At 51.1% G+C, this 11850-nt stretch overlaps 1 protein-coding gene across 6 annotated transcripts in view; it reads left to right on the top strand.

Annotated features, from left to right (window-relative positions):
* U2af2 (U2 small nuclear RNA auxiliary factor 2) overlaps positions 1 to 10480 on the top strand; it is an 18402-nt gene extending 7922 nt beyond the window's left edge. For 3 of the 6 annotated variants that reach the window (XM_048791558.1, XM_015505467.2, XM_048791560.1), the window contains 7 exons: positions 1074 to 1190; positions 2042 to 2180; positions 5736 to 5815; positions 5897 to 6019; positions 6288 to 6386; positions 6642 to 6890; positions 9709 to 10480. In XM_048791558.1, coding sequence (XP_048647515.1) covers positions 1074 to 1190; positions 2042 to 2180; positions 5736 to 5815; positions 5897 to 6019; positions 6288 to 6386; positions 6642 to 6890; positions 9709 to 9843 — 942 coding nt within the window. In that variant the 3' untranslated portion in view covers positions 9844 to 10480. Of the gene's footprint in view, positions 1 to 404; positions 465 to 1073; positions 1191 to 2041; positions 2181 to 5735; positions 5816 to 5896; positions 6020 to 6287; positions 6387 to 6641; positions 6891 to 9708 lie in introns of all 6 variants that reach the window. The other 3 variants (XM_048791559.1, XM_015505468.2, XM_048791561.1) reach the window with 2 other exon arrangements.
* Positions 10481 to 11850: the final 1370 nt, after the last annotated feature.

Below are 11850 nucleotides of genomic sequence, written 5' to 3'. Positions count from 1 at the left end.
TGCTCCCTCCCCTCCCTCCCTCTTCCCCTCTCCCCTTCCCTTTTCCCCCCAACCTCCTTCAGCAACCCAGGGATCACGTGCACACACGATGAACCTATATATATCATACCTCGTACCTCGGAGAGAGACAGAGAGGGAGACTCGGACACACACACTCTGACACACTCGGACACACACTCAGACGCACGCCCCCTGCAGTTTTTTCTGACACGTTCTCCTTTCTGCCATCTATCCCATCCTTTCCCCCACATCCCTCCCATGGTCGCTGTTCTTTTATTTTTGATTGCCCTGACCTCCCCCCACCTTCCCCACCGCTCCTCTCCCCTGCCCCTCTCCCCCACCCCCTCCCGTGGCACCCCCTGAGAATCCCGAGATCAAAGAGTTGTTTCCATTTCTCTTTAAAGTGAAATATTGTGGGGCTGAGATCCCTCGTAGCAACAAAAAGTTTGCTACCATCGTCGAAGGCAAGTAAGGTCCATTCTGACTTTCTCAACCTGCACTTTGCTACATTTGATAAACCAGCCCCCGGACTCCAGGGCCAGGTCCCTCCACATCACTCTTTTCTCCTCCCCTCCCGCCCCCCTCCCACCCTGCACTCCGCCTCCCTGCTCTGTGCTGGTCTCTCTCCTTCCTGCTTGCCGCTCTCTGGCCGTCCCTGTCGTCTCGTCTGCACTGCGTTCCTCCTTGTCTTCTTGCCTTCTGTTTGTTTTCTCTTCCTTTCCTTGCTGTCATTTTTTTTCTTGAATGATTTTCCTTCTTTTTCTTGATTTGTTTGGGGGGGGCCCCTGGGGCTCTCCCCCTGCACCTGTCCTGACTGCCCTGTTTGTATCCATCTCTTGTCCTTCACTGCCTTTTGCTACTTCTTTTTCTTTATTTTCTTATTTTTCTCCTGCTTTTGTTCCTACTATTGACCTCTACGCCCCACCCATATTCCACCATTCCCTCCCTTCCCCTTCTCCCTTCCCTTGTCCCTCTCCCCTTACCCCAAACCCCTCTGTGTCTCCCTCTCTCACCCTTCCCCTCCTCTCTCCACCTCCCTCCCCGCCCCTCCCTGTCTCCTATTCCCTCTGCAGGAGGCCATGATGGATTTCTTCAACGCCCAGATGCGCTTGGGGGGGCTAACCCAGGCCCCTGGCAACCCGGTCTTGGCTGTGCAGATTAACCAAGACAAGAATTTTGCCTTTTTGGAGGTGAGCTGGGCAAGTGATGGGGTGGGAGGGGAATGTGTGGTCCCTTGGCATGTTGTGCTTCCCTGTGCTGCCCATTACCACTGGCCCTCTGCTGTCTCTTCTGGTTGCCAAAGTGAGCTAAAAAACTCTGGCAAATCCCATCCTCCTTCCTGCCTGACCTTGTTCTTTATGTGGCTTGGGAGGCCTGCAGACCTCTTCCAGACCAGTTTGATGCCGTACTTTGCTCTGGCCATACTGACCTTTTCCAGGACCTACCAGGCCCCCACCAGGGCCTGGACTGAGGTGGTTCATCCTGCCTGGCTAACCGTGTTTCTAACCATGTTTCTTTGTCATTGTTTCTCAACCTGTCTGGTAGAGGACCTTGGTTTTTAAATTTTGATTTTGGGTGGGCCAGTGTTCTTACAAAAACCAGGCATTGCAGCAACACCAGGTTGCTGGGAAAGCTTCTAGGTGCTGCCTCTGACTCTCCACATTGGCCTCGCTGCAGTTCATTTTGAACTCCACAGTTCCAGGTTCTAGCTTAAATGTTACTTACCAGCCTGCAGTGCCTTCACTTCCTTATGTATTTAACATCCCCACTCTGTCCTCTCAACACTCTGTTCCCCTTCGGTCGCATCAGACTTGCAGCTGTGTGTTTGCCTCTGCATCTGTGTTGGGTGTTGGTGACTGCACTTAGGGGAGAGAGCCTCTAGGACCAGGGATGTTCTGTTGTCCAGCACAGGGCGGGCACAGTGGTGTCTGCTCATATGAGTGAAAAGAAAGAAAATCATAGCCTATCACAGAGCCTTGGGGGCTGAGGCCTGGTCTAGTCCTTGACCCCTGCCCCTTACCACCCCTTCTCTTCCCTTCAGTTCCGCTCAGTGGATGAGACTACCCAGGCCATGGCCTTTGATGGCATCATCTTCCAGGGACAGTCACTGAAGATCCGTAGGCCTCATGACTACCAGCCACTGCCTGGCATGTCAGAGAATCCGTCTGTCTATGTGCCTGGTGAGTGAGGAGCCCAGTTTTTGTGTCCACCCTTCCCGTCGCCAGCGTAGCTAGAGCTACTCAGGAAGTAGTGTGCTGCTTTGGATGTGCAAGTCTTCTCTCAGCATGGCAAGTGTGGTCTCGGGGGCCCAGATTGTGAGCTGTGAGCTCCTTGCAGACACACAGCTTGTAAGTTGGCAGGTCAGGACCAAACCAGAGGTGCTCTGGAAAGCACAGGGCTTATAATCTGTTACTTGACTTGTCTCTGCCCCAGGGTCTCTTGACTGCAGGGTCTCAGAGTGCTCGTGTGCGCCACTCTGGTGCACATCAGAAGACCTCGGTAAAGCTCCTCATGTGGGGTCCGACACCTCAGTATTCACTCATTTATGGTTTTCTAATCTCTGCTTTGAATCTGTGCTGTGGATTTTTTACCTTGTGCTTGGTATCACTTCTGATGGGTAGTTAAAGACAACCAGGGCTTGGCAAATATTTGTGTGTGGGACCTAAGTGATCTGGTGCCTGGGTGCCATTGCACCCTAGCATCTGTGATTGTTGAGGTAGGCACACTGAAGTTTTTTAAGAAAGCTTATGGGCTTTGGAGGTAGAGGCCTTGGGCCACTCTCATCCTGTATTGACAGTAGGTATCAATGAGGATTGAAGGTTGTTTGAGGCCCATTGGGGTGTGAAAGCACTCTGATCCTGGGAGGGGCCAGTGCTGCTGGAGTCCCAGTGAGTGAGGTGCCTGTCTCAGGCATGTTGGAATGTTGAGAATGTGGGGTTCTGCTAGCTGATCCTGTAGAAACAGCTCTACCTAAGCGCACCACCTGGTGACTGTGTGTGGGTACTTCTCCCAGACAGCTACAGAGCATCTCCCTTGGGTCTCCACCAGTGAACTCAGTGTGCTTAAGTTCATTTCTACTTATGTAAATAGCCTGCCAACTGCTGGTGCTTGCTGTGTGCCAGGTACTGGCACAAATGCACTGTCCAGCTCTTCTTGAAACCTTCACAACAGTCAGGTATAGTGTTACCAGTTTAGACTTGAGGGACACATCTGGTCACTCCCTGTTTCTATAGATGAAGATTTATGGGCACAGAGTCTTGTTGCGCATTGCTTATGTGCTGGTAGTAGCCAAGCTGAATAATTGTTGCACAGGCTGAATGGACTACAAAATCAAAAGTATCTTTTGCATAGCTATTTACTCTGAAAGTTCGCTGACTACTCCTATATTAGATGTGACTCTCATTTTACATAGGACAGAAGTGAGGCAAGGGGTGATTGATAATCTGCCAAATGTCCTGAAACCAGTGTCTTGGGCTACTACTTACCCTCTGTGTCTCCCTCTCTCAGCTTGACCCTGCGATCCATGAACAGCCATTCTATGCACTGCCTCCTACATACTTGTTACTCTTCTTCTGAAAGCAGAGGTGTGCAGGGGGACAGTTGCTTTTGATTATGCTTCCTTTGTGGCAGGCTTTTCCAGACGTGGCCATTACTATATAAACTGGGGAGATCACTCGTTAGTCTGTCTGGGATGTGCACCTTGGGGGGCCTGTTTGTCCAGTTCTTACCTGTGGTTGGACTGATGAGTTAGGAAATGTGATTCTGTCTGTAGGCTAAGTATTTTCCAGTGTAGCTTTCCTTCTGATACAGCTTGTATTTTGATCTCCCCTTTTAGTGCTGCAGAGAAGGACATTACTCTATAAAGACACTAAAGAAGAGAAAGTATTTGATAAAATGAACAGATCTCTTGATTAGACAGGTTGGAAACTGGAAGACAACTTTCTCACCTTGATGAAGGGGTATTTGATATCACCTGAAGGGGTGCTGTGCAAGATGGTCCAGCCCAGGCGAAGCTTCCCACAGTGGGCCCCAGCTCACCCAGGGTTAAGCTCACCTTTGGCAGTAGCATGAATTGTGCTTGTCTGTGTGCACTGGCGTCCTCCCGTTCTGTAGGTGAAGATGCTGGGCCCTTGGCAACTACCGCTTGACCCCAGGGAGCCCAGCTCTCCTGCCCTCACTGCTGTCTCCCTGAGGTGCAGCACAGTCATTAAGCTTGGATTTGGAGCCTGGGGACACATGACCCTCTTTGTTAATCACCTGCCAGACTCCCCTGGGCAGGGGAGAGGAGCAGTGGGGAAGGTGGGGGGAGGTCAAGGGGAGGTCAGGGCAATCAAAAATAAAAGAACAGCGACCATGGGAGGGATGTGGGGGAAAGGATGGGATAGATGGCAGAAAGGAGAACGTGTCAGAAAAAACTGCAGGGGACTGCCTCTGAGTGTGTGTGGCCAAAAAATGGCCTGTGGACAGACCTGGAGGCCACCCTTTTCCTGCCTTTGGGGCTTTGCCCCTTACTCAGTTTACTCATTTTTGTATTGTAAATGGGGCTTTTGCACACATTGAGCTAAGATTGAAAGAGATTGGGCCATGCCTGGCTTGTGGCCAGCATTTAAATGTGTTGTTGCTTCCAGGATGTTTCTGCTTGTCATAGAGGCATCCAAGCTGGGTTCCCTGTGGTCTCCCTCAATCTGCTGGGGCTCAGCTCTAGGGGACAGAGCCAGCTGGGTTGGTGCCTACAATTCTGTGGGTGCCAAAAGGGCAGGGAGAGAAAGAAAGAGTACATTAGCCCAGAGGGTAGGTGGGGCCCAGGGGCTCAAGTTATGGGGCCTTTCTCCATTTTCTGCCTTTCCTGATGTTCCCTGGGATCAGGATGGAGGTGGGATGGGCCACTAGTAGTTGGTGTGGGGGGACTGCTAAGGAATGGGAGGCTATGTGGCCAGGCTTTGAACTGGGTGGTCAGGGTGAATGGCTGCTGGAGCCTTACAGCTCTTGTCTGACAGGGTAGTTCCAAGAATGGAGTGATAAAGTTGGCCAAGTGTGTTGGAAGCCATATTGAAACATCGGTCAGACACTTGTCTGAGTCTAGAGTAGAGGGCAGGACTGAGGGCTGTCGAATTCACTTAGCTCGTGTCACCATGGGCTGTGACATTTCAATCCTAATGGACCCTGAATATAGCACCCCATCTTGAGTCAGCAGTTTCCACTGAGGTTGGAATAGCTGACACAGATTACTTGAGCAGCCTGAGAGCAGGCCACCTCTGTGGTGTCCCAGATGAACTGGGGCCCAGAGACAACCCACTCTTCTGAGGATAGGTCCCTGAAAGCAAAGGATTGAATGATTTAATGGGGAAGATGTTCCTGGGCAATTGTCAGTTGGGACCTGAGGGGTGAAGGAGGGGTTTGGTGTGTGTCCCAGCAGTATGTCCAGAGTTAAGGTGACTTTTCGGTGTCACACAGCAGCATGTGTGTGCCAGCATGTGGGTCTAGGTGCCAGGAGGCTGTTCTGGGGGGGTGGGGGGATGCTGCTAGCTTGAGGTTCCTCTGAGACTGGACCAGTTTGGGAGACACCCTGTGTTCTCACATGGGGAGTGCTGTGCTTCCTTGCTTGTGTCCTTCTCAGGCTGGGGTGGAGATGAGAGTGATACTTCCACCTTTATCAGGGTGAAGCCTCTGAAGGGCTCATCTTGTCATCTGGGAGATGACCTCCTACTGCAATTGAAATCCTTTTCTCTCCTTAGGAGTTGTGTCCACTGTGGTCCCTGACTCTGCCCACAAGCTATTCATTGGGGGCTTACCTAACTACCTGAATGATGACCAGGTAAACCCCTTGCTCCCTGCCCTCTCCTCCTCCCCCTGCCTGGCCTGACTTGAGCCCTGATGGATTCTTGACCTGCTGTAGGTAAAAGAGCTACTGACATCGTTTGGGCCTCTTAAGGCCTTCAACCTGGTCAAGGACAGTGCCACAGGGCTCTCCAAGGGCTATGCCTTCTGTGAGTACGTGGACATCAACGTCACGGATCAGGTGAGCCCTGGCAGCTGTTTTGCTTCTTCTGTCTTTCCCAGCCCTGCTCAGTTTCCAAGCTGAGGTCTCTCCTCAGGGCATAGGGTGGGAGCTTGGGGCCCTGAATGGGACTCTCCACCTTTCCTTTGATTTTGGCTCCTTCCAAATTCAACCCCCTTTGCTTTCCCCTCTGCCCACCAATGCCCCGGTTTTTGGGGAGGTGCTGGGCTCCTGGGCCCTGACCCACATATCTCCTGCACCCTTCCCACCCCTCACCTTCTGACTGCAGGCCATTGCTGGGCTGAATGGGATGCAGCTGGGGGATAAAAAACTGCTTGTCCAAAGGGCAAGCGTAGGAGCCAAGAACGCCACGCTGGTGAGCCCCCCGGCACGTCATCTTCATTGGCTAGAGGGACCCTGGGGGTGGGAGGGGCTGGTAGGGGACAGGTTCTCTTTAGCTCTGCCCAGCTTTAGCGGGAGGGGATTTGGGGGATCATCAGAACCAGTATTGGGGAGTAAGGCATATATGTGTTCAGGCGGAGGAGTGGCCTTCCTCTGAGTTGGTTTCTGAAGGGCGTGGCCTTGAGTGGAGGGAGGCTAGTCTGAATCCCCTGTGACACCTTGCCTGCCCCTCCTCCCACAGAGCACCATCAATCAGACACCAGTGACGCTGCAGGTGCCGGGCCTGATGAGCTCACAGGTACAGATGGGCGGCCACCCTACTGAGGTCCTGTGCCTCATGAACATGGTGCTGCCAGAGGAGCTGCTGGATGATGAGGAGTACGAGGAGATTGTGGAGGATGTGCGGGATGAGTGCAGCAAGTACGGGCTTGTCAAGTCCATCGAGATCCCCCGGCCTGTGGATGGCGTCGAGGTGCCTGGCTGCGGAAAGGTCAGAGCATCCTGGCTCAGCTTATGCCCTCCCTCCCCTGCACCCTTACCGAGTGTCCCTCTGGCCTGGCCAGGGGAGATGCTGGTGACCCAGAGGATCAGGGTCCTCTGATGGAGATGAGCTGTTGGGGCCGAGAACTTAGGCTCTGTGGAAGCACCTTTGGTCTGGAGCCTGGCTCTGTATCTCCCTTGTCGGGTGCCGTGTTTTGCCTTGTCTATGAGATGGAGAGAAAGGCTGTGAGGGTATTCCAGCTCCCGATTATGCTGTGCCTCTGGTGTGCCAGATGCTCTGAGACTAGGGCACTCTCATGGGAGGGGACAAAGCACAGAGGTGACATGCCACACAAACAGGTCCAGGTCCCTGTAGTCTGACTTAAGAGCCCACAGTCATGTCACCCCTGCTCTCTGCCTCAGGTCACTGTATTCACTGATGTATTCAGTATGTCAGTGGAATTCTTACACCAAACTCTTGTCTAAGCAGAACAACTCCTGCCCTCAAGTACCTGAAGTCCTGGGCACTGTTGTCAGGGAATGTATGCCATGTTGGGTGGGAAATGGGGTGGCCCAGATGCCCTTTTTAGAAGGGGTCATTGAGATCGAGAGGTGGCATTAAGAAGACAACAGTGAGGTTCAGTACCCTCACAGTAGGTAGAATGCACAGCAAGCAGAGAGACGACTGGACGTGTTTGGGGACAGTGAGGAGGCCAGTGTAGCCAAGGAGAGCAGTGGGAGATGAGCTCAAAGAGCAGGTGGCCAGGTGGATCCTGGTAGACCCTGGGTTGTGGTTTTGAGTGAAATGGGAAGGTAGCTGCTGGGAGCCTGGCAGGTAGAGATGACTATTATAATGGGTACTAAGCAGGCATCTGCCCTGCCCTGCAGGATAGAAGTGTGGTGGAGTCCTTGGGGTTCACTGAGGTTCATTGAGGTCGCAGTGAGCAAAACTACAATTGTCAGGAGTCTGGCTCTACAGCTCTGTCAGGGAGGACTCATGAAATTGTGGAAGAAGCTTGGGATTTTCCTGGTCGTGGTGGGTTTTTAAGAAGAGAGAAGGCAATGTTCATGTTTTTGGTGATGTCTACTGCAGTTTGGAAAGTGAAGTAGAGAGGATCCAACAAGAGTAGGGTGATGGAGGAAGAGTTTCCTGCAGTAATCTGTGTGAAATATATTGCCTCTTCTGGTGTAGTCATGTACTATGCAGTGACTTCCTTCTGTGACAGACTGCATAAAGAGCCATGGTTCTGTTAAGACTCTATTTCCGTGATATTATTTGCTGATAGGGTAGCCAACACAGTTTGTCACAGTAGTGAAATGGACCAACTAGTTGCAGGGGGTGGAGGGAAGCTGATGGGTTTGAGTTAAATTTTTTTGGGGGGGGGGTACTGGGTAGAGCTCAGGGGCACTTAAACACTGAGCCACATCACCAGCCCTTTTTTTTGTATTTTATATAGAGACAGGGTCTGAGTTGCTTAGGGCCTTAGCCTTCAGAGCTGCTGGGATTAACAGGCTGAGCCATTACACCTGCAAATTGATGGGTTTGTGAGAGAGTTAAGCCTTTAAATTTCCAGTTCTTGGTGATTGGTTTGGGTATGTTGGGACAGGGAAGGAGGAGGTCCAGGAGATGCTGGGAGTGGCAGGTGAGAAGGAAGGTTGATGAGCTGGTATGTAAGGGTTCAGCAGCCAGTGTTGGGACAGCTAGCCTTGAGGTTTATTTCAAACATAGTTTAGATGTCTTTTGCCTGAGATAATAAACTTTTTCTGTTAATATCGGGCTAGTTAGCTCTGCTTTGGGTGTTTTGTGCATCCTAGGCGCTTAGCTACATCCCCAGCCTGTACCTACTAGATGGCCAGCAGTGCTACTTCCCTTTTTTGTGACAACTCCTACATCTGAAGATTGCTCAGTATGTCCTGGGGACATGTCTCCCCCTAATTGAGAACCGTTGATCTAACCAAATAACCTTAAAATGTTTTTTTTTTAGTTTGGTGTGGTACATGCTTATAATCCTAGTTACTTGTGAGGCTGAGGCAGTAGAATCACAAGTTTGAGTCCAGCCTGGGTAGCTCAGTCGTAGGTAGATCTGGGTTCAGGCTCCAGTATGGGGTGGGGGTGGGATTAACAAAATCATAATATACTCATTACAATAACAAAGTAAACATTAATTTCTTGGTATCTACCTATGTTCAAATTTATTACTGTCTAAAAAATGTGTTTTGAATTAAGGATTCAATCAAGATCCCCTCTTACCAAGTTTCTCATCAGTTTTATCCCCATATCTCGCTCCCACTTTTGAAGTCAAGCTGTTTTATGTGTTGAAGAAATAGGGTCATTGGTTGTATAGAATTTAGGCTCTTTATATGCTCCATTTTCTCTAAACTGGTTGTTGAAACACAATTAGAAGTTTGAATGGATTCAAGTTTTTATCATCCTGGATTTGAATTCTAACTTCTGGCTTCCCTTACTTCATCCCTTACTTATCTGAGGAAAAAAGCATGGCCCTCGGTGGCTCCGGATGCTCTCCACAAGGTGGCTGGTGCAGAGTAGACAGAGTTAGTGACTTCTCTGGGCATTTGGTTACCTTCCCAGCTGCCCTGTGTGATTCAGGTGACTCTCAGGCATGCCTCTGTTCTTTCCATGCCTGTGAAGTATCTGATCTGTGTTCCCTTGTTTTATGAAACTGCACCTATAGTTGCAATTTTTCAGAAAGCTGTGAAGAGGCTCTTTTTCTTTCCCTTCTCGCTGTATCAGTCATGGGCTTGGATGGATGTTGGTAGGTTACTGGGAGGCCAGCCTTGTTCACAGACCTGCCTCTTGTTCCCCACAGATCTTTGTGGAGTTCACCTCTGTGTTTGACTGCCAGAAAGCCATGCAGGGCCTGACGGGTCGCAAATTCGCCAACAGAGTGGTTGTCACAAAATATTGTGACCCCGACTCTTACCACCGCCGGGACTTCTGGTAGAGGTGGCCTGGGGAGGGTGGGGGCAGGGCTGGCTGGAGGCTTCTCTCCCCGCCTGTCCCCCCCTTTCCCCCCTCTGAAGATGATGGGCAGAGGAGTGACAGCCGAATGACAGAATGACAGCCTGACAGCCGGCAGCAACTGGAATGGCAGCAATTAAGGGTGGGGGGTGGGGGGGTTGGGAGGTTAGGGCAGGGAAGGGACTGGGGAAGTACACACAGGCCCACACAGACACGCACCCACACAGACACAGAGGGAAGGGGTTGGGATGGGGACGGGCACACAGCAGGGTGGGTAGGACCCCCACGGCCCCTCCCAATACAGCCTTTCCTCCCTTATACCCCTTTTCTCCTCCCCTTCCCCATGGTAGGAACATAGCGTGTTTATATTTTATGGCCAAACTATTTTGAATTTTGTTGTCCGGCCCTCAGTGCCCTGCCCTCTTCCCTTTGCAGGACCACAGCTCCCGTCCTCTGGTCCTCCCTGGTCCCCTCCCTGGTTTCTGAAGTAGTTGGTTCTCTATGGCCTTCCCTGACTCGCTCCCACCCTAGTCCCGTGACCCCTGTCCCTCTCCTCCTCTCTGTGGCAGTTTCATATTTGCTAAGACGAATTTGCTCATTAAACATTTTGTTGTATTTTACTTTATGGAGATAATCTGTGTCCACTGTGTTTCGGCCCTGCGCGGCGGGTGCGGGCTGGAGATTTCGCCCTTGGGAGGGTCTCTCTCCCGATACCCGGGCTGGGTGGGAGGGTGTAGGGGTCCCACGTGGGCTCCTACCTCGCCAGGGGGCTCGCGCGCGTTGTGGCCANTCGCCCGAGTCGGTGTTTTTACAGAAGCGTCTGGAGCTGGAGTGCCTGTGTGTGTCTGTCTGTCTGTCAGGCTCCTGTGTCAGGCTTCCCGGGTTCTGTTTTCTCTCCCGAGCCTACCCCGCTCCCGTCCCCTTCGCCGGTCTCCTTCACGTCCTTCCGGCGCGCTCCTGCTGGGTCTGGGACCTGCGCCTTTCGGGGTGCCAGGGCTCGGTGTGTGAAGAGCGCCCGCTCTGGTCCTGGTGTGATACCCGGCAGGCGACTTCGCTCTCCAGACCTTAGTTTCCTAGTCTTAAATGTGTGTGTGATTGGTACACGCAGGGGTCTGTGCCTCTCCATTGAGGTGGTATTGAAAAGTGCCCAGTGTGTCTGGAACAGTGTGTGATTAGCTGGGAGCTCTGTTTATTTATTTTTTAATTAGAAATTTTTGTCTCACTAAATGTTTTATATTGGTCATTTGAGTTCCCTTGTCGAAGTTTGTCTGATATAGCAGTTGTATTCAGCTTAATTCAGTAGTTCCCTTTGTATCAGTTTGATTTGAAAAACAGCTTCATTCTAAGGGTGCCTATGGATCTTTGACTCGAGAGGTGTGTTTTCTAAGAGTGTTGAAGTAAGTACATGGCATTAAGATAGCCTATCTTGGGATGCCACCCTTTGGAAATGTTCTGTGTTCCTCTGATAATGATTGCAGACGATGTTATTGAGCGACTACTATCTGTGGGGCACAGAGCCAAGCACTTTGTGTACCCATCTTACTTAATCAACAACCATGCCAGGTAGGAATTCTTTCATTTCAGAATTGAGCATACTAAATCTCAAGGAGGCTTGCTTTGCTGGTTGCTTCAGAATTTGAATCTCAATTTCGTTTGTTTTCCCACTATATCCTGTTTTTTTTTTTTTTTTGTCTCTTGTTTCTCGGTCCCAAGCCTTTCTTTTGTTTCCGGCCTGTCTTTTCTCCCTATCCTCCTGCCCTGCTCTCCTCTCATATTTTTGCATGATCCTTGTGTCTTTGTCTCAACATGCCTCAGGGCAGCCCCCTCTGCCCAAGTTTCTCCATATTTCTCTCCCAGTATCCTTGTCATTCCTTTTCTCTGTCTGTATTTGTCACATTATCTCTTCATCTTCGTGTCCCTGGCTTATCTTGGGACTCTGGCTGCCTTTTCCACTTAGTTGTGGGCAAGGTTCTCTGCCTGAGTTCAAGGC

The sequence above is a fragment of the Marmota marmota genome, unplaced genomic scaffold, assembly GCF_001458135.2.
Source record: "Marmota marmota marmota unplaced genomic scaffold, marMar, whole genome shotgun sequence".
Lineage (NCBI taxonomy): Eukaryota > Metazoa > Chordata > Mammalia > Rodentia > Sciuridae > Marmota > Marmota marmota.
The sequence above is the reverse complement of the archived record's forward strand: the minus strand, read 5'-3'. Positions and strand labels throughout refer to the sequence as shown.